Below are 20820 nucleotides of genomic sequence, written 5' to 3'. Positions count from 1 at the left end.
CTGATGTGTGAACGAAATCTTGAAGGGTAGGGATGAGTTTGCAGGCTGGGCGGGGTCAGGCAGAGAAAAGGGCTTATGGGTTTCTGAGGCTTGGAATGGTGATGGGCATGATCCAAGTTTACACAGCAAGCTGTCTCTGAGTTGAGAATAGACTTTGCCCTCTGCTTCACCAACACCAGATGAGGGAGTTTTCCTTAGAATCTGCGTGTCTTGGGGTAGCTCTCCCCTTCCCCCATGTGCCCCTAAAGCAGGCTGATCACAGCCACCCGAAAGCTTGTGGAGACAGAGGCCCCCTCCCAGGTTCTTGCAGCACATAAATGCAGGCTGTTTCGCAGACCCCCAACAGCCCCCTGGGGCATTCGGGCAGGGGCATCCCAAGCTGAAGGGGAGCCTATCACCTGAACCACTGGTCACCCCGAAATCTTGCAGCTTAGCAGCATAGGTGCCTAAATCTGCTGTAGTGCCAAACAAGGCAGGGTGAAGACCAGGACAGGTGCCCAGACCACTGGACCCTCGGGCAGCTCTCAAAACCCAAGCACTCCACCTCCAAGGGGTGCTTACAGGGGGCACCAGAGGGCAGGAGGGGCCAAAGGGTGAGGACCACAGAGCAAAGACCACACTGGGACCTTAGCTGCCCAGCTAAGACCCCAGGAATCAGGAGGGCTGGGGGCTGCAGCCCCATCCAGCTGGTCTCTGCCCACCTCCACCCGCCTCCAGGCCAGCCCACCCCCACCTGCAGCCTGGACACTTAGCAGTGGGCCCAGATCCTTGCCCCACTCTCCCCACCCTCCATGTACCCAGTCCATCAATGACACCTGCCAACATCCTTCCTAAACATCCCTTCCCGGCCCTCTCCCCTCCATGACCACCTCCAGTCCTGGTGCCCGCTGCCTCTGTCCTGGGCCCGTCAGCACCTCGGACAGAGCCTGATCCACATGGGGGCCAATATGGAATGTACTGAATGCAGAAATTGCCTCCCAAATGTTCTCCCACATCCGCTGTGCCGTCCTCGTGTGCCTTCTCTCTGTCTCCAAGAAGGATCTTATAGAAATGCAAATGTAATCATGCTATCTGCCCAGGGGATCTCCGACCTACATCCTTGACCAGGCCTGCAAAGCCCTGGGTCATCAGGTCCCCACCTTCTCCTCCAACCTCCTTTGACGGCCTGACCTCTGCAGTGGACACCTGACCTTCGTCCACCCAGCAAACAAGCACCGCTCCTCCACTAAAGCATGACCCAGCATTCTACTTGGAGGTGCACCCCTCCCACTCAGTGCAAGCGGATGGGGTGCCGGTGGCTCCACCCTCATCTCCAGGCAGGAACCCCCACTGGCCTGCAGTGGTTAGCATATTTCGTTGTCCTGGCCACAACGAAAGAAGAGAAGCAGAACAAGGGTCCTTGTGACCAGCCATTCCCCAGGGTGACCTCCCTTGGGATTCTTTACCCATGTGAGCCAATGCATTTGCTTTTGTGCTTCAATCAGTCTGGTTTGGGTTTTCTGTCACTTGCAACCACAGAGATCCTGCCCAACACAGCCTCTCTTGCTCTTGGCTCCAGCCACTCCTGGTACACTTCTTTCAGTTTCCCAACCCCCTGCTTCCTCCCACCATGGGGCCTTTGCACAGGTTTTGCTGCCTGGCATGCAGCTTCACTTGCTCTTTGCCTTCCTGCCTAGCAGCCCTCAGCCCAAGCATCACTTTCACAGCCCACATTCCCTGGCTGCCTCCCCATTATACCTTAAAGCAGCAGTCAGAGTCGTGATGCTTCATTTATGTGATGTTTTGATGAATGTCTGAGCCCAGGAGATGGGGGGCAAGGCCGTGCTCCCCTGGAGCCTGCAGAGGGGGTGCTCCTTCCCGACCCCTCCAACTTCTGGTTGAGGCCCGCAACACATACATTCCTTGACTTGTGGACACATCGCTCCGGCCTCTGCCTCCATTGTCACATGGTGTTCTCCCCTGTGTCTGTCTGCCCCTGTGTCCACATTTCCTCTTTTCATAAAGACGCCAGTCGCATTGAATCAGGGCTCCCCCTACTCCAGTGCAGCCTCATTGTAGCCACCCACGGCCTCAAACCCCCATTTCCATGTAAGGCCACATTGATGGGACAGGGGCTAAGGGCCCGATCATATCTTCTGGGGGGACAGTCCAACCCACTGTCTGTCCAACAAAAGGCACGTGCAGCGGTCCTTCGGGATGCACTTCCCAGACACCCATCTTCAGAGCCGAGCAGCGCTCCCTCCAGCAGAGTGCTGAGAGCCCGTGTGGCCCCGGGCCCTGGGGCAGGCTCACCTGTCTGCTCCCCTCCTGCCTGCTGCAGACGGACCTGGAGGACGTGACGGACCTGATAGAACTGAGGGAAGAGGTCTCCAATCTGGTCATTGGCGCCATGAAGACGGCCGAGGAGTACCAGGACTCCTTCGAGAGGTACTCCTACCTGTGGACGGACGACCTCCAGGAGTTCATGAAGAACTTCCTGACCTACGGGCGTGCCATCACCCCCGACGATTTAGAAGCCCGGGCCGATGAGACGCTCCCCAAGACGCCCCCCACCCTGGCTCAGTTCCAGCAGCAGGTACGTGCTGCTTCAGGCTGTCCCCCTGCCCCCATCCCCAGGCTTCCTCGCCCCCAGGCCCCCCAGGGGAAGGGACTCTGGCTGTGATTTAAAATGGGGGGAGGACCTCTAACCTGGGTGAGCCCGGGTGACTTCCCCATGGCAGAAACTCACAAGTGGGCTCGCCCTTTGGCGCCCATGGGCAGAGACAGCTTTGGAGTCAGAAAGCCCCCAGGGCGTCAGAAAGGTGAGCCAAGCTCTGGCCCTGTACTTATTTAGAAGTCCTGCTGCTGTTACACGTCCTAATAAATTGCCCTGGTCTCCACAACTCAGCACTGACTGCTGGGGCCAGAAGGACCCTGAAGGGTGCTGGAGGGAGGAAGCCAGCGCGTACAAGGGGCCCCCAGGTGCGCAGGTGCCGGTCACGCCCACAGCTGCCCCACAGGTGTACACGGAGCCCGGGATCCTGCCCAGGGCCCACCGGCGCCCACCCCTGGGCTAGAGGCCCTTGTGGCTCCGCCCTGGGTGTGACCTGTCGCCGGCCGCTGGGCCTTCCAGATCGACTCCTACGAGAAGCTGTACGAGGAGGTGTCCAGGTGCGAGAGCTCGAAGGTGTTCCACGGCTGGCTGCAGTGCGACTGCCGCCCCTTCAGGCAGGCCCTTCTCAGCACCATCAAGCGCTGGAGCTTCATGTTCAAAAGGCACCTGAGCAATCACGTGGTCAGCAGGTGGGTGCCCGGCCCCCTACCCCACCTGCCTGGCCTCACAGCCGAGCCAGACCCAAGGAGCCCCTGCAAGGAGGTGTCAGGGGCATCCTTGAGTGGCCGCCCCATGCGGTCCGGGCAGGCCCGGGGAGGGGCAGGAGGGGTCACGGGTGCTGGCGAGGAGGCTTGAGGTGCCTGCGATCTGGGTGGCAAGGCTGACCCTTAAATGGACATGCGACTGTGTCATGCAGCCGAGTCCCGGCCATGGAGGCCAGGGGAGGCCTCTGAGAGGGGACATGAGCCCGTGACGCAGGGGCAAGGGGGACCAGGCAGGGGCACAGTCAGCAGAGGGTCCTGAGCCGGCCCAGAGCTCCCTGCTGCCACCCACTCCCTCTGGTGGGCTTTGCCCTGCATCAGGGGTGCCCGCGGGGGGTCCCGAGTTCTGCCGTGCCCGTCTCAGGTGGCCCACGGGTGTTTCAGCCTCGCCGACCTAGAAGCCTTCATGAAAGTTGCAAGGATGGGCTTAACGATACCCCTCAAGGAAGGGGATTACGATGGCCTCGTGGAGGTCATGGGGCATCTGATGAAGGTCAAGGAGAGGCAGGTGATGACCGACAACATGTTTGAGCCCCTGAAGCAGACCATCGAGCTGCTGAAGACGTACGGCGAGGAGGTGCCGGAGGAGATCCACACGAAGCTGCAGGTGGGTCCCCGGGCAGCAGCTGGCCTGGCCCAGCAGCACCTGGTGTGATGCAAGTGGCATTTGAGGCTCGCCACTCCGGGCAGTGGGGCAGAAAGCGTGAGGCCTGTCTCCTCCATTTGCAGGCTAAGAATCCATGGGCTAGGGCTCCATTTCCTTTTAAACTGTTCTCTTATGACAGTAAGTGCAGGGTGGGCCCAAGTGTGGAGAACTCAGAAAATATGAAAAATCGATCTGGTTGTTAACGTCACTCTTGAAATGGCAGAATTATAGAAATGGAGGCTAGATTGGTGATTGTCAGGGGACAGGGACAGGGGTGGGTGCAAGGACAAGGAAGAGCTCCAAGGAGCCTTCGTGGTGAAGGGTAACCGGTATTGGCTGTGATGGTGACCGATGTGGGCACAGTGACATACCAGTACATGCAAACTTGCACGCACACACATACACAGACACACATGCACACATGAAGAAACACACATACACATGCACAAACCACACACATACACAGGCATATATACAGAAAACTGCACACACACGCACACATATATACATGTATACACAAATGCACAGACACGTGTATGTAAACATCCACATGCACACATTTACACGCACATACTTACACAAACATGTGCACATGTAAGCACATGCGGTGTACATATACACATGCATGTATACACACATGCACGTATGCTCACATGCCTATACACACATACGCACACGTGCCTACACAAACACAGCAATATACACACTCTCACACACATGTGAATGCAGGTTGAAAATCCATTCTGTGATGGAGCCACTGTGGAAAAGTTTTGTTATTCCTCAAAAAGTTAAATATAGAATTATCAAATGACCTGGCAATTCCACTCCTAGGAAGATACCCGAAGGAATTGAAAACAGAGGCTCAAACAGAGACCTGTGCACCAGCATTCATAGTAACATTATTCGCAATAGCCAAAAGGTAGAAACAAATCCTGTGACCATTAACAGATTAATGGGTAAAGAAAATATGGTATATACCTAGAATAGAATATTACTCCACCACAAAAAGGAATGAAGTGCTAATACCTGCTACACCATAGATGAACCTTGAAAACTTTATGCTGGAATGAAATAAGCAAGGAATGTAAGGACAAATATCATATTATTGCACTCATATGAGCAAATTTTAGAGACAGAAAGGAGATTAGAAGTTACCAGAGGCTGGGAGAAGTGAGGAATGGGGAGTTTTTATTTAATGGGTACAGAATTTCTCTTTGGGGCGGTGAAAAATTTTGGTAATGGATGGTGGTGATGGAAGCACTATACTGTGACTATAATTAATGTCGCTGAATTGCACACACCAAAGTGGGAAAAATAGATCCATTGAAATGAAAAATAGATCCACTCTGTATCCCACATTGAAATGGGAAAAATAGATCCATTCTGTATCCCACATAACAGACACAGACCAGTGCCCACACCCTGCTTTGCATATTGGGCTGTAGCCATACAAGGTGCCTTCTCCAGGGGAAGCTGCCGGACAAAGGGTATCCAGAACTCTTTGAATTATTTTTGCAACTTTTGTGTGTCTTTAACTGTTTCACCATAAAAATTTGAAAGAGAGACAGAGAGAGGTGGCCCCGTGGGCCTCTGTCCCCCCAGGAGCTGCCTGAGCACTGGACCAACACAAAGAAGCTGGCTGTCCAGGCAAAGCAGAATGTGGCTCCCCTGCAGGCCAACGAGGTCAACATCCTCAGGCGCAAGTGTCAGCAGTTCGAGGTGCCTTGAGCAAGTTCATTGCCATCTGGAGCCCCCTTGAGCGAGGGGGGCGCAGGCTTCAGATATGGGGGAGCACTGGCCTTAGGACAGGGGGTGCAGGCCTTGGGACAAGGGGGATGCAGACCTTGGCATGTGGGGATGCAGACCTTGGCATGTGGGGGTGCAGGCCTCAGGACATGGGGATGCAGATCTCAAGGTGTAGGGGACACAGGGCTCGGGATACGGGGGACACAGGCCTTGGGACGCGATGCAGATGAGCGGTTGGGGAGTTTGTCCCCTCCTATGATCTGACGGCGTCTTTGCCATTTTCCTACCACAGCTCAGGCAGTACGAGTTTAGAGAGAAGTTCAGACAAGAGGCCCCGTTCTCCTTCAGTGACCCCGAACCCTACAAGTCCCTGAATAAGGTATTTTGTTCAAGAGCACAACGGGTAGTAACTCTGGGAATCCCCTTGCTTTCTCTTCTTTTCTCAAGTTCTTATTCCTGTAAGTCCAGAGACAGGACTGGATATGAATGTCCTCAGGGCTGTGTGTGTGCAAGTGTGAGTGCACATGTGTGTCTGTGTAGGTGCATGTACATACTCATGTGTGCATATGTGTGCATGTGAGTGCATGCATGTATTGTGTGGGTCTCTGTGCGTGCAAGTGTGTGCATGCACATGTGTTTATTTGTATACATGTGTGCATGTGTTCATACGTGTGAGCATGTGTCTGTGTCTGCAAGTATGCATATGCAGGTAGATACATGTGTGCGTGTGTGTGAATATATATGTGTGTGTACATCTGTCTCTTCATGTGCATAGTGTGTGCATGTGTCTCTGTACATGTGTGCACGTGTGCATGCATGTGAATGTGTGTGCGTGCATGAGTGTGTAGTGTCTCTCTTTGTGTGCATGTGTGAGCATATGTGCACATGCATGTGCTTGTGTGTGCAGGTTCACTGTATGTAGGCGTGTGCATGTGTGAGTGTATGCATGTCTCTTTATATGTGTGCATGTGTGTGCATGCACCATGTGTATGTGTGTGTGCACTGTGTGTATGTGTGCGCATGTGTGTGTGTGCATGTGTGTGTGGACACAGGCTGTCCCACCCAGCCACATGCCTGAGCAGCATCAGAGCCCACTATTTGGGAAGGTAACCGTCCTACTCTGTAGACTCTGTACTACTCTCTTGGCCCTTGCCTGTGGCCACCATCTCCCCAGAGGCAGCCACTTCCTTCTCGAGAGCCCTGGAGCCTTTTCCCCACAGGGCCAGGCTGGCTTCTGTGAAGCGCAGTGAGCGGGTGGAGCTGTCCCGGCCCCAAGTGGGGTGGGCTGGGGGCTCCGGGTGGTCACCAAGGGGCCGTCAGTGCATGGAAGGGGTCAGGAGCCACCCTGCACACCCACGAGCCCGCTTGCTCCACCATGCTTGTTTATTTACAAATCCGTGAAATCCACAAACATGTTCAACTCCAAATATTCATCGAGGCTGACTCCGGGCCTTGCGGTCAGGGAGGCTCCTTTTCCTCCCCTTTGCTTTTCTAGATTTTTCTAATGCTTTAAAGCAATCGAGCATTCCAGACATAATTTTTAATAAAATTTTTAAAAAATGCAGTGTGGAAATGCAGAAAGGGCTGGGAGGTGAGACATGTACCTCTCGGGAGGAAATCGGGCGTCCCTCAGCATGCATTGAAAGTCACTCCCCATGCCCAAACGTCTAGAGCCTGAAGACGAGAAGCGGGTGCCGTTCTCCCTGGCGGTGGGGATTCAGGGTGGGGGGCGGGGCTCCTGCGCCTGCGCAACCCTGTTTATGCCCCACTCCTCTCCCAGCAACAAAAGAGCATTGCGGCAATGGAGTCAGTCATGGAGACGCTGTCCAAGTCCGGCAGCCTGTTTGAGGTCACGGTCCCCGACTACAAGCAGCTGAAAGCTTGCCACAGGGAGGTCCGCCTGCTGAAGGAGCTCTGGGACATGATCATCACGGTGAGCCTCCACCGGGACACCCCGGGGCGCTCGGGGCCGCGGGGAGGCTGGGGGCCCTGCAGCCGGGCACCAAGGGGAGATGCCTGCTTACCCTTTAGTTGTCAAAACACGGCAGCCAATGGAATGATTTCTAAATGTTGTGTTAATTTCTTTTTTTTATTATTTAATTAATTAAAAAAAAAACAACAACGCGGCAGCCGCCCTCCTGGTCTTTGGTGGAGATGCCTTTAGAAGACCGAGGTGGGGCCCCTCCCGGGAGACTCTCCGTGCACCTTGTTTTCTGGGCGGGCGTGTCTTCCCACCCTCCCGCTCCCTGTCTCTTTTCACTCTTCCCCTCCTCCTTACTCATCCAGCTCTCACAGCTCTTTTTAATCGGGGAGGAATACTGTTCTATTAGAAAGGCCCAATAACCCCCAGATAATTGTTGCCTTTCGCTATTAGGCAACTTTTGTCGTTGTTGTCATTTCCTTTACTCTGTATTTAATAATGCTTTCTGTTTTGAAAGTTTTGTAAATTGACATGCAGTTGTAATAAATAATATGGAAAGTTTCTGTTGTGCCCTTCACCCGTTTTCCTGCAGTGTGACATCTTGCACAGCTGTCACAACCAGACACTGACCTGATACCGTCAAGGTGTTCATGTACCAATACTCGGTTCCTCCTTGTTGCTGAGTAATATTTCGTGGTGTGGTTTAACCATTCGCCCATTGAAGACATCTGGGTTCTCTCCTGCTGGGGGGATGAAGAAAGCTGCCATGCACATCAGTGCTCAGGTCTTTCGTGTAAACATAAATGCAATTTATGCATTCCTGTTTCATGAATGCATAAATATGTAAATATATATATTTATGTTTACCGTCAATCAAATGTGATTGATTTTTGCATGTCAATTTTCTTCCCTGTGACTTTGCTGAAACTCGCTTATTAGTTCTAAGTGTTTTGTTGTAGATTCCTAGGTATTTTCTACATAAGCAGTAATGTCATCTGCAAATAGAGACAGTTTCATTTCTTCCTTTCCAATCTGTCTGTCATTTCCCTTTCTTGCCTTATTGCATTGGCTAGAATTTCCAGAATAAATGTGGAGCGAGCAGACATCCTCACCTTGTTCCCAAACTTTGAGGGAAAGTATTCAGTCTCTCACTGTTAAGTATGATGTCAGTTGTAGGACTTTGTACATGTTCTTAAGTTGAGGAAGTTCTCCTCTATTCTTTTTATTTTACTTTTTTGAGTTTTTATCATGAATGGGTGTTGGGTTTTGTCAAATGCTTTTTCTGTGTCTATTGATATGATTATATGATTTTATGTGTTGATATGATAGATTGTATTAACTGATTTTTCAAATATTAACCCCACTTGGTCATGGTGTATAACATCTTTCTATATATTGCTGGATTTGATTTGCTAGTATGTTGTTGAGAATGTTTGCATCTAAGTTCATGAGAGATAATGATCTGTAATTTTTGTTGTTTTTTTTTCTGTATTGTCTTTATCTGAATTTGGTATTAGGGTAATAAGGTCTTGTAAATTGAGTTGGCAAGTCTTCTTTCCTTTTTTTTTTATTTTCTTGAAGTGATTATGTAAACTTGTTCATTTTTTTCTTTAAATGTTTGGTTGAACTATTCACTGAAACCACCCAGGCCTGGAGATTTCTTTGGGGATGTTTTTAAACTACAAATTCAATTTATTTAATATCTATAGGCCTTGTCAGGTTGCCTATTTCAACTTAGCTGAACTTGGTCATTTCTGATTTTCAAGGAATTGGTCCATTTCTCCTAAACTGTATAATTTGTAAGTGTAAAGCTGTTCATCTATTCTCTTATAACCCTTTTAGTGTTTACAGGTTCTGTAATATTATCTCTTATTTCATTCCTGATGTGGGTGATTTGTGTCTTCTCTATTTTTATCTTTGTCAGTTTTATTATGTTTATCAATTTTTTGGATTTTTTTCCCAAAAAAAAAACAAGCTTTTAGAGATTTTTTTGTTTGTTTTTCTCTATCATTTTCCTATTTTCAATTGTATTCTCTTTATTATTTCCTTCCTTCTACTGTTTTGGATTTATTTTTTTTTTCTAGTTTCTTGAGGCAGGAACTTAGATCACTGATTTGAGACTTTTTCCCCTGTTCTAATGCAAGCAATTAAAAACACTATAAAATGCTCCTTTCTTCTTTAGCTGTCCCCATATATTTTGATGTTTATTCAGATGCATGCATTTTTATTTCCTCGGAGGCTTTCTCTTTGACCCTTGGATCATTTAGAAGTATGTTGTTTGATTTCCAAATGTTTGTAGATTTTTCCTATCGTCTCTCTACTATTAATTTCTAGTTTGGTTCTGTTACAGTCAAAGAACATGCTCTGTCTTCAATTATTTTAAATTTCTTGACATTTGTTTTATGGCCCAGGATATAGACTATCTTGGTGAATAGTCCATGGGTACTTGAAAAAAATACATATTCTGCCTTTCCTGGATGAAGTGCTCTATATATGTCAATTAAATCCTGTTGGTTGATTGCAATGTTCAATTTCTCTAAATCGTTACTGATTTTCTGTCTAATAATTCCAACAATTGCTGAGACGGCTGTGAAAGTCTCCAAGTATGATCGTAGATTTTTATACTTCTCCTTTCATCTCTATCAGTTTTTGCTTCATGTATTTTGAAGCTCTGTTTTTGGTTGAACTCATATAAGGCTATTATGGTTTCCTGACATAATGCAAAAGGATGGACCCTTTTATAATCATGTAATATCCCTTGCTGTCTTTTGTATTTTCCTTTGCTCTGAAGTCTATTTTATCTTATATTAATACGGCCAATCCTGCTTTTTGAATTAATATTTTGTTATTAATGTTTGCATGGTATATCTTTGTTCATCCTTTTCCTTTTAGTATCTGAGGTGAGTTTCTTGTGAACTGCAAGCATTTTGTTGGGTCATGGTTTCATTAGTTCTAAATGCTCCTCGTTGGGTTTTGCTACCCGAGTGCAATGACAGGGAGGTGGCACGGGGATCGTGCGACTCTCCCCCCGCGAGCGGAAGGTGAAGTGAGGGTCTCCATCTCAGGTCAACACCAGCATCGATGACTGGAAAACCACCAAGTGGAAAGAAATTAACGTTGAACAGATGGACATAGATTGTAAAAAGTTTGCCAAAGACGTGCGGTCCTTGGACAAGGAGATGAAAGGCTGGGACGCCTTTGTGGGTCTCGACAACACGGTGAAAAACATGATCACGTCTTTGCACGCCGTGAGCGAGCTGCAGAACCCCGCCATCCGCGACCGGCACTGGCAACAGCTCATGCTGGCCACCCAGGTACGACCGGCCAGGGGGGTGGAGGTGCAGCCCCTGGCGGCCGGATGGGCTGGCCTGAGCTGGTGAGCAGAGGGGCTCCGGGCAAGATGTGGGCAGGACCAGCTTCATCCGTGCACAACCGGGGCCGGTGCAGCGAGCGCCATGCTCAGAGGAGGAGTTCCATCCACCCTTGGGCTGATGCTCTGCTGTCACCATCTGGCAGGTCTTAATAATTATTTTTTCACAACGGGCACCGCATTTTCATTTTGCACTGGGCATAGCAAATCATGCAGGTTGGATTTTCATTGGGCTCAGGAAACTTGGGGGTGGAAAAGCGGCTCCTCCGTGACCCCCAGGCGTCCCGGAGCGCGGCGTCCGAGCGCATAGTGGTGCCTCCTAGTGGTGGGTCCCAGCCTCAACACTTAGAAAAGGCACATAGGGACTCCACGCTCAGGCACACTACACCGTTGGCAAGCATTGAGCAGAATGAAGCTGAGCAGCTATCCTGCAGAAGCCCGCACAGAGCCCAGGGATACAGAGGAAGCCTGGCCCCTTACATGCCATCATGCTCAGTGTCAAGTGTGTGTGTGTGGTGGGGTAGGGGGGGGGTTCACGATGATTCTAAGAGTGCAGAGGAGGGCGTCTCCACCAGGGGAAGGGTGAACAGAAAAGCCTTCAAGAGGGCATCTCTAGACAAGCAGAGGGGTCCAGAAGGGGCACGAGATGACAGGGGATGAAGGTGCTTTGAAGAAGGGCTCAGCAGAGGGCTCACAAGCACCACACCCCAGAAGTCTGCACAGGCAGAGGGTAGGGAGCCCAAGAGCCCCAAGGAAATCCTTAGGTACACAGAAAGTACAGAGGAGGGGCCCATAACTCTACCCTTCTCTCATCAGGCCCCCGTCAGCTCTCCAGGGAGGGGCTGCAGGGGCTCCCTCCCCCACCCGCATCCCCCAGCCGCAGTGCCCAGGCCCTTCCACTGCTCCCAGGCCCAAAGTGGGGGAAAGAACTGGGCCCTGCAGCCTGTCCCCTGGTCACAAGTGAGACCGCTTGCACCCTGGAGATTTACACCTCCTATTGTTGATCCCAGCAGTGCCTCTTGAGGGCTGAGGCTGAGGGTTTTCCAGACAAGTGACCAACAGGATCACCTGTCCCAGGTGTGTCCTGGGAGAGCCCTAGGGGTAGTGAGTGCTCCACGGACATGTCCCACTGAAAGAGCGCCTCGGCACATCTGAGCTCCTAGACCAGACAGATGGCTTCCCAGATGGGATTGACACAAGACTCCACCCATTGGCCAGTCCAGCTTTTGTGGCAGGCTCGAAATCGGACCCGGGAACCTCTGTCCCCGAGACAGTGAGAAGAACAGGAGAAGCGGTGAGGGTGGCATGTGGGCTGGTGGCACTGTGCAGACACAGCGTATGGCCAGAGGAACGGCTCGTGACTGATGTCAGCGGGTCTGGGCCCGACAGCCCTCTGGGTGGGCCCCGCCATGCACCTGTGATGGAGAAGGAAGGTGAGGCTGGGGGCATAGGTGCCCGAGACGCGAAGCGGCGGCCAGTAGGGCAGGGCCCCACCGCGCTCCAGCAGCCTCACCAGCGCTGCCCCTCGCCGAAGGTTTTCGATGTGTGTCAATTTGGCACAAATCACCTAATGCAGAAAGTGTCTCCCCTCCCTGCCCCACCAGGTGAAATTTGAAATGTCCGACGAGACGACCCTGGCGGATTTACTACAGCTGAATCTACACAAATACGAGGATGAAGTCCGCAATATCGTGGACAAGGCTGTGAAAGAGTCTGGGATGGAAAAGGTACCCTTTGTTGACGGTGAAATTCCTTTTTTTTTTTTATTAGACTTTTTTTTTGTATGCTGTATGGCAGGGTCACATTTCAACTTTTTTCCATGTGAGTATCCCGTTATTGCAGCACCAGGTGTTGAACTTTTTCTTTGGTTTTGTGTTTATTTGTTTGCTTGTTTGCTTGTTTTTGGGGGGAAGTGCATGGGCCAGGAATCGAACCCAGGTCTCCCACATGGCAGACGAGAATTCTACCACTGAATTACCCTTGCACCCCACCCCGAAATTCCTTTTGTGAAGAGACAAATCTGTCCACTCAGTGCCCCAGGAGCTCCTCACTGTGCATGGGGCCCGGTGGCTATTTAACACCAAAGAAAAGTGTGATGGGCATTCTTTTATCCAACTTGCTACAGAAATCTCACAAAACAGCTCCGGAATTTATTTAAAAAAGAAAACTCTGATTACTGGCTATAGCTCCGTCTCCAGCATGCAATCAGGGCTGGGCGCTCTCCTCTGCCTGCTGAGAAAATGCTGAAGGTGGGGAAAGGAGGGGAAGAAGGGCTGACCCCCAGCCATACCTGGAGCTGTAATGAACCCCTGTGGATGGTAAAGGCTCAGGGCAGCCCGAACACGGAAGCACTCTGGAGGGCAATTTTGGCCATCCAATCACGCTCCCTGCACGACTCACTGCTTTTGAGATCTGATGGCCATGTCATGGTTTTCCTATAGCTTCCTGCAGCCTTCCAGGAAACCCTGGGCCCTACATCTCCTCTCCTCCCAGGTGCCCAGTGATGTGATTTCTGTGCTTCCCCGGCAGGTGCTGAAAGCCCTGGACAGCACCTGGTCCACGATGGAATTTGAGCACGAGCCACACCCGCGGACGGGCACCATGATGCTCAAGTCGGACGAGGTGCTGGTGGAGACACTGGAGGACAACCAGGTGCAGCTGCAGAACCTGATGATGTCCAAATACCTTTCCCACTTCCTGAAGGAGGTGACGAGCTGGCAGCAGAAGCTGTCCACGGCGGACTCAGTCATCTCCATCTGGTTCGAGGTCCAGAGGACCTGGAGCCACCTGGAGAGCATCTTCATCGGCTCTGAAGACATCCGCGCCCAGCTGCCGGAGGACTCCAAGCGCTTTGATGCCATTGACCTGGAATTCAAGGCGAGCGCGGTCCTCTCCCTCCAGAGCATTCTCAGGAAAATGGCCAGATTGGAGGGATCAGCCTCCTCACTCCCTGGCGACCCCTTTTTCCTCACAGGCCTTGATGGAAGATGCAGTGAAGACACCCAACGTGGTGGAAGCAACCAACAAACCAGGGCTCTATGATAAACTTGAGGCCCTGAAGAAGAGGTGGGTCCCCACCCCGGTCCAGACGAGGAGTGACAGTAGCGCCAGAAGCCGAGGTCCTTCTTGGCCCACTGGCCATCACAGAGTAAAGCCATCGGCTCACCCACTAATTCTTTCCTGATGGGCTCCCGGGCCCCAGCCTGCCCTGCTGGCCATGCAAAGCTCACTCACTTGTGCACGGGGCATTGACCACGGAGATGCAGCAATCCACCCTCCCATCTAGGAATGTCCAGCCAGGTCCAGGGTGGAGGGTGTGCCAAAGAAAGAGCGCCTGGTTGGAAGTTCTGAACTGAACTGAGTCTCTGAATTGCAGATCGGGAGATGTGGGGCGTGGTGCTAGAATGGTCCGTCCAGCAAGCAGACGGGATGGGCTGGAAAAGGCTTGTTAGAATATGACAGAAGAGCCTCTTTGCTGTCCCTTCCTCCCAGTTTGGCAGTGTGCGAAAAGGCTTTGGCGGAATATTTGGAGACAAAGAGGCTGGCTTTCCCAAGGTTTTACTTTGTCTCTTCGGCCGACCTGCTGGACATCCTCTCCAACGGAAATGACCCCGTAGAGGTAGGTAGACCTGGCATCCAAAAAGATAAGCAGATGGTGTGCGCCAGCCTCAAAGACAGGCCCTCTCGTCACCCCCATGTCCGGTTGTCCCTGGGTGGGAGGAGTGTCTGTGAACGTCACAGCCTTGCCTCCAGTAGGTCTTCAGGCCAGAAACTGCCCACAGGCTCAGGCCATGGTGAAAGGTGGGGGGCCCTGCCCCCGACCCCAGCTCTGCATTGGCGTGCCTTGGACAACTTCTTCCACCCCTCATGCCATGTTTTCCCAGCCTGGAAAAGGGATTATACGCCATGGGCTTGGCGAGACACTTTCTGAAAGAGACTCACTCGCTAAGACGTCTCCCCTCCAACTCATCCGAACAATCGCAGGGACCCAGAAGAAAAATTTCTCAAAGCTCTTTTGAGAAAGAAAAGGGTTGACTCAGTGAAGAGGAAAAGATTAAATTTTATTTTAATCATAAAGTTATAAGAAACACAAGACAGGGGATCCCAGGGTGGCCTGCAATTAGGGGCCACGTGTACACCTTTGGGGAAATGGGTCTAGACCCTGGGAGGGACCCTTCCCAAGGAAGAGAAATTTTCGTGAACAGACATTTGTCTCTGATGTGCTGGGGCCCTGGGCTTGGTTTTGGGTCCTGCCCGAGAGTTTTCATCACGGCCTTTTTGTGGCTTAAGCCGTGTTTAGTGAACATGACCCTAAGATGGCGATTATATGCCAAAGGCAGATGCTGAAGACTGCCCAAAGAAATACGCCCGGTGTTCGCAACCGTGTGAACATAATTCTGGCATTTTCCCTGCACCCAGGTTGGCCGCCACCTATCCAAGCTCTTTGACAGCCTGTGTAAACTCAAGTTCCGGCTCGATGCCAGCGGGAAACCGCTCAAGGTCGGCCTGGGGATGTACAGTAAGGAGGACGAATACGTGGACTTTGACAAGGAATGTAACCTCTCTGGGCAGGTGAGCCAAGGGGCCGAGTCCTGCAGTGGGCGGGATGTCAGCACACCTGCGCCACCGCACCCCTCTCCCCTCTGCCTTTCTGCCTCCCTAGAGCAAATGATTAAGGAGCTGGGGAATGTCCAGCACGGCCCTGCCCGTCCAGTGCCAGGTGCTTGTCTTTATTTCCTTGGGCATCTGCAGGGCTGAGCTGCCTCTGAAACCTGCGGGGCTGGACAGGCTCCTTCCTGGCCTCGTCCAGCCTCGGGGGTTGACCAGGGACCCTCGGAAGCTGCATGGCCTCCTCTCTGTCTTCATGTGTCCCCCTCCCCTGGGTCCACCTGTGGCCACGTTCCCACCTCTTTTAAGGCCCGTGGCACTGAATTGAGGCCCACCCTAACTGAGGGTGACCTCACCTGCACAAATCACCTCTGCAAAGACCCTGTTCAAAGGCCGGGGTTAGGCCATCTACATACCTTTTGGGGAATGCAGCTCAACCCAAAACAGAGTATCTTGGGGGAAGGAAAAGGACAGCAAGGCTACTTAATGTGACAGAGAAATAAGAACGGCAGAGCAGGACATGCACATCCGCAAGGGAGCTGGGCCCCCTAGACGCCGCCTGCGAGGTCTCCTCTACACAGGCAGGAGCTCCCTGCAGCCTTGGATGGGCGTATTCAACATTTATTGAGCGCCCACTGTGCACCACGTGCTGGGTGACTACCGTGAATAAGACGGAGGCACCGACACGCCAGGGGACATTTCACCACATGGGCTCTGTAGGATCAGGGAACACGGAGTGCCACGGAGGGCAGGAGAGCAGGGTGAAGGATGGCGGTGCTGGGTGGGGGTCCCAGGAGACCATGGAGAGGACCTGGGAGGACAGTCCCCACAAGCGCAAGGGCAGAGGTGGACCCCACGGGCTCAAGCCCAGCCAGGAGCCCAGGCGGCCAGAGATGAGCCTGTGCAGGGAGAACACAGGCGTGAGGAGTGGGTGGGGACCAGATCAGGAAAGCTGCAGGGGTCCCTTGTTGGGAACTAGCTTTGCCTGGAGTTAGCTGGTCAATGAGGTGGGAGTGCCAAGACGTCCTTTCATTTTGGAAGGATCTCTCTGGTTTTCCACATGGAGTAGTAGGAGACCGTGGCAACAATCCCAGCAAAGGAGGATGGGGACTCGGGTGTGGTCAGTGTCAGAGGACAACCACGTGGGTGCCTGGATGTCAGAGGACAGTGACAGAGGACACAGGCTCTCCTGATGGTGACAGTCCACCCCTCATGCCCCTCTCTCTGTGGCTCCATGCAGTTTCAGGGAGCAGCTCTTCCATGGCTCCTGGGGACTGGCTTTCCTGAAAGGGCGCTCCGAAGTGGGAGGCTAGTGGGATGAGCTACAGACCCTGCCACTGCAGTTGATCTCAGGGCTGCTGATGGTCCCCTGCACTCTCCACCCCAGATGCTCCCCTCTCCAACCCTACCGTGCTGCTAGTTCCTGCCGTGCCTTAGCTGCAGCATCTCTCTTTCCCCAGCTACATTGTGCTGGAGCTCAATCCAGTTACTAGCCTGCAGCCAGGATTGTGGAAGGGGGCTGCTCCTGGGGCACCGCATGGGTGACAGTCCTCTGCAGGCCCCTCCAGCACTCCTGGGGGGAAGGTGGGCCCCCTCTGTGAGTCCGGGAGTCATGGGGACTGCAGGACGATGCTCGTTGCCTCCTTCCAGATGTCTCTGGGTTTTCAGGGCTCCAGGTTTTCCCCACCAGGGCCTGACCTTGCATAGTGGGCCCACCCTGGCCGCACATTCAGCCTGCTCTGGTGCAGTAGCCGCCCCCAGGACCCCTTGGTCCTCACACTGAGCTGCCTGCTGGCTCCACCAGTTATTATCCTTGCACATCAATACAGTGGACCCTGCTGTCTGCAGGTGTCATGCTCCCATGGGTGTCAAATCCTTGCGTCTAGGCCTTGCCATGGTACATCCCCTTCACCAGGATGTTTCCCCAGATGTCTACCAGTGGAACATTTAATAACCGAGCTGTCACCTTGGGCTAGGGGTAGTCAGGTCCCCCGCCCCCGAGGCACTATCCCCCTCACCCACCGGTGGCATGAGCCAATCCGAACCCCCCACCTCACTGCCTGTTTCCCAGCTCTCAGTACCGGCCATGCTCACCCTGGCCCTCCGGGAAGCAGACCCAACACGGGATGGGACACATGGAGGTTTTGTAAGGAGAGATGCCTGTAGGGAAGAAAGTAGGGAGGGAGTCGGGAAGCTGGCCAAGGCAGCTCTAAAGTAATGACGCTGTTCTTTAGCCTGATCTAAATCTCTAGTGCCTGAGCTAGAATCAGAGAATTACCATTTAGTCATCCCTTCCCCTTTTCACTCATTCATTGATTCAGCATTTATTGAGTACCTACTGTCTGCCAAGTTCTGAAGGTACAAAGAAAAATGCAACCAGACTCGGTGTCTTGCAATCCGATCATGAAAAAGCCAATTAAGTGGGTGGTTCCCAACCAGCACAGGTGCAGGATAAAGGCAAAGCATGATGGGGGTGGGGGGGGGCCAGCTCAAATGGGAGACACAAACCACCCTCTCCGATCTGGGGGTGGGGGCAAAACGTGAACCAAGACTTCCTGGATGAGCAGATGCCAACTCTCAGAGCCTGGCTGAGGAGTTAGTAGGTTGCAGGGCCATGAGGGGGGTTTTATAACCAGTAGCGTGACTTCAAAAGATGGCTCCAACCGCGGGGGGAAAAGCGGGTTTTGGGGGGCGGGGGACAGAAACCAATCAAGGACCTATCATGCTAATCCAGCCAGAGAGGGTCAGGGGTAGGTGTGGTCACAGCAGTGAGAGGATGTGCTAATGGGATGGTGTTCTGAGCCCTGCGACAGAAGGACAAGATTCGGCGAGAGACTCAGGTTCCGGCTGGGTAATCTGGGTGACAGTAGATGAGAAAGGGCACAGAAGTTGGGGGAGGGTGAGAGTTGTGGGGGGGTGGAGAGCAAGTGCATTCCTTCTGGACATTTGAGTTTGACACAAAGCATTCCACGTAACGCTGATGTCACTGGATTTCCTCACAGCTCCCCAAGGGGGTGCCTTGAGTAGCCACACACACCACCATCCCCAGTTCTAATATCTATTACAATAGACCATTGCCTTGCTAGATTCAAAGTGGTCTCACTACCTCAGGTGGTCTGTTCCCTTTTCCAGTTTTCCCCACGTTTCACCGGGCTGGGGCTGCCCTTTCTCCTAACTGCCAATTTCCTGACCACCTCCCACCGCTATCTCATTGTCCGGCTCTTGAGCAAAGAACAGAAACATACATTTTTTTTTACGAGCAGAAACAATTTTGACATTAGTCTAAGCAAAATGTACTTAGGAGGTAAAGTCGCTGGGGTGGGGGTGGGGGAAATTCATGCAAGAAAACCCGAGCTTCAGAAAAACTTGAACGTACAAAGCATGACCTGTTCTGGTTTGCGTGGCTGGGTTTGGGTGGGGCAGTAATACGGGACATTAATCGCAGGGCTAGCTCCGATGAGCTTCCCTTGCTTAGCTCCTTGCAAGCCCAATTATGACATAAAGCAAGCTCAGCACGTGCTGCAGAGGTAGTTAAAAGGAAAACATCTACCCTGTTGTCCTGTTTGGGCTTTTCTTCTCCCAGAAGTGGTCATGGGAGAGTTTGTATTTTATAATATAAGTGAGTTGGTCTAGCTGGGCTTGTGGCCACGTGGGGCCAGCACGTGGAGACGCCCTCAGGCAGGAGGGGCCCGGAGGCAGATCTCGCTCACTCACCTGCATGGTCGCCTAACGGAACCGGGTTTGTTAAAGCCGGGCTTCCCAACCAGATTTCCCAAGCAGGTCATTTTACCATCCTGCGCACCCTCCGCCACTTTTGCCGCTGGGATGACGGTGATGCAAAGAGTGGTCCGCATTTACAAACGGACAGCAAAGTCAATCATGGGAACTAAGGGCTCTTGGAGCCCCCGTGGGGCAAATGTGGCTCTCCCCTTCCCCTGCCCCTCCCCAGGTGGAAGTTTGGCTAAATCGCGTGCTGGACCGAATGTGTGCCACGCTCCGCCACGAGATCCCCGAAGCCGTAGTGACCTACGAGGAGAAGCCGCGGGAGCAGTGGATCTTCGATTACCCAGCTCAGGTCTGCGGGTTTCCCTCCCCAGCCGCCGTCCAGTGGAAGCAGGTTAATTGATCGGCGCGAACTCGCCCCTCAGGAGCGGTTGACGCCTGCTCACGGTGCGGGGGCCTGGGACTGTCTGCTTTCAGGTGGCCCTCACCTGCACGCAGATCTGGTGGACGACAGAGGTGGGCCTGGCGTTCTCCAGGCTGGAGGAAGGCTACGAGAACGCCGTCAAAGACTACAACAAGAAGCAGGTACCTGGGGCCACGTGCCCATCCGAAATCCCGCCCGGCGCTTTTCGGAAACCTTCCCCCCTCTTCGCTTGCGCCATGTGAAGCTGCCATTTCTGCTGGCCAACGACAGTCAGATTCCGGCAGCCCCGGGTGCTTCTACCTGAGGGTGGCCTCACTCTTAATCTCTGCGCCACTCGGCCAGAAAGAATCAAGCGGCTCCTTTGAGTCTTTTTAAAAAGGATTTTTGGTTAGGAATTTAGAAACAAACAATCATTTTAAAGACAAGAGGAGGAAGAATTACCCCATATCCACCGCCCAGACCTGTCAACATTTTATGTAGGCTTCTCACCTTTTATGATTAACGTTTATGTGTGAAAATACACAAAGTAGATGCACACTTTTAAACCGGCTACTTTTACCCCCTAGCCTGTCTTCCCTGGCCATTACCTTCACGACGTTTTCGGCCCACCATGTCCCTGATTTGCTCCCCCGATCCCAAATCAGGGGATATCGGGAAGGCTTTGTTGTTTCTTGGTGGTGAACAAGGCGCCTCGGGTTTTCCCGAGGGGGCGGACCGGGTTGGGGGCGGGCCCCGGGTTGGGGGCGGGGCGTCTTTGGTGAGGCGCCTCCCCCTGCGCAGATCAGCCAGCTGAACGCGCTCATCACGCTGCTCATTGGAAGCCTCAACGCGGGCGACAGGATGAAGATCATGACCATTTGCACCATAGACGTGCACGCACGCGATGTCGTGGCCAAAATGATCACCGCCAAGGTACGGACACCGAGGCCGGGGCAGGGTGGGACGGGGGGAGGGGCGGGGCCAGAGAAAGGCGGGGTGGGTTGGGCCAGGGGAGGGGCGGGTGTCTGGGAGGACGGGGCGGGGCCAGC

At 52.7% G+C, this 20820-nt stretch overlaps 1 protein-coding gene across 8 annotated transcripts in view; it reads left to right on the top strand.

The window, feature by feature from the left end:
• DNAH17 (dynein axonemal heavy chain 17) overlaps positions 1-20820 on the top strand; it is a 146265-nt gene that overhangs the window by 41168 nt on the left and 84277 nt on the right. For all 8 annotated transcript variants that reach the window (XM_077166116.1, XM_077166118.1, XM_077166115.1 and 5 more), the window contains exons 20-34: positions 2321-2575; positions 3113-3282; positions 3739-3961; positions 5603-5719; positions 6039-6125; positions 7527-7679; positions 10733-10981; positions 12642-12764; positions 13567-13914; positions 14012-14103; positions 14530-14656; positions 15457-15609; positions 19595-19720; positions 19846-19953; positions 20573-20704. In XM_077166116.1, the coding sequence (XP_077022231.1) occupies positions 2321-2575; positions 3113-3282; positions 3739-3961; positions 5603-5719; positions 6039-6125; positions 7527-7679; positions 10733-10981; positions 12642-12764; positions 13567-13914; positions 14012-14103; positions 14530-14656; positions 15457-15609; positions 19595-19720; positions 19846-19953; positions 20573-20704 (2463 nt within the window). The remainder of the gene's footprint in view (positions 1-2320; positions 2576-3112; positions 3283-3738; positions 3962-5602; positions 5720-6038; positions 6126-7526; positions 7680-10732; positions 10982-12641; positions 12765-13566; positions 13915-14011; positions 14104-14529; positions 14657-15456; positions 15610-19594; positions 19721-19845; positions 19954-20572; positions 20705-20820) is intronic.

Source organism: Tamandua tetradactyla, chromosome 6, assembly GCF_023851605.1.
Source record: "Tamandua tetradactyla isolate mTamTet1 chromosome 6, mTamTet1.pri, whole genome shotgun sequence".
Taxonomy (NCBI): Eukaryota; Metazoa; Chordata; class Mammalia; order Pilosa; family Myrmecophagidae; genus Tamandua; species Tamandua tetradactyla.
The sequence above is the reverse complement of the archived record's forward strand: the minus strand, read 5'-3'. Positions and strand labels throughout refer to the sequence as shown.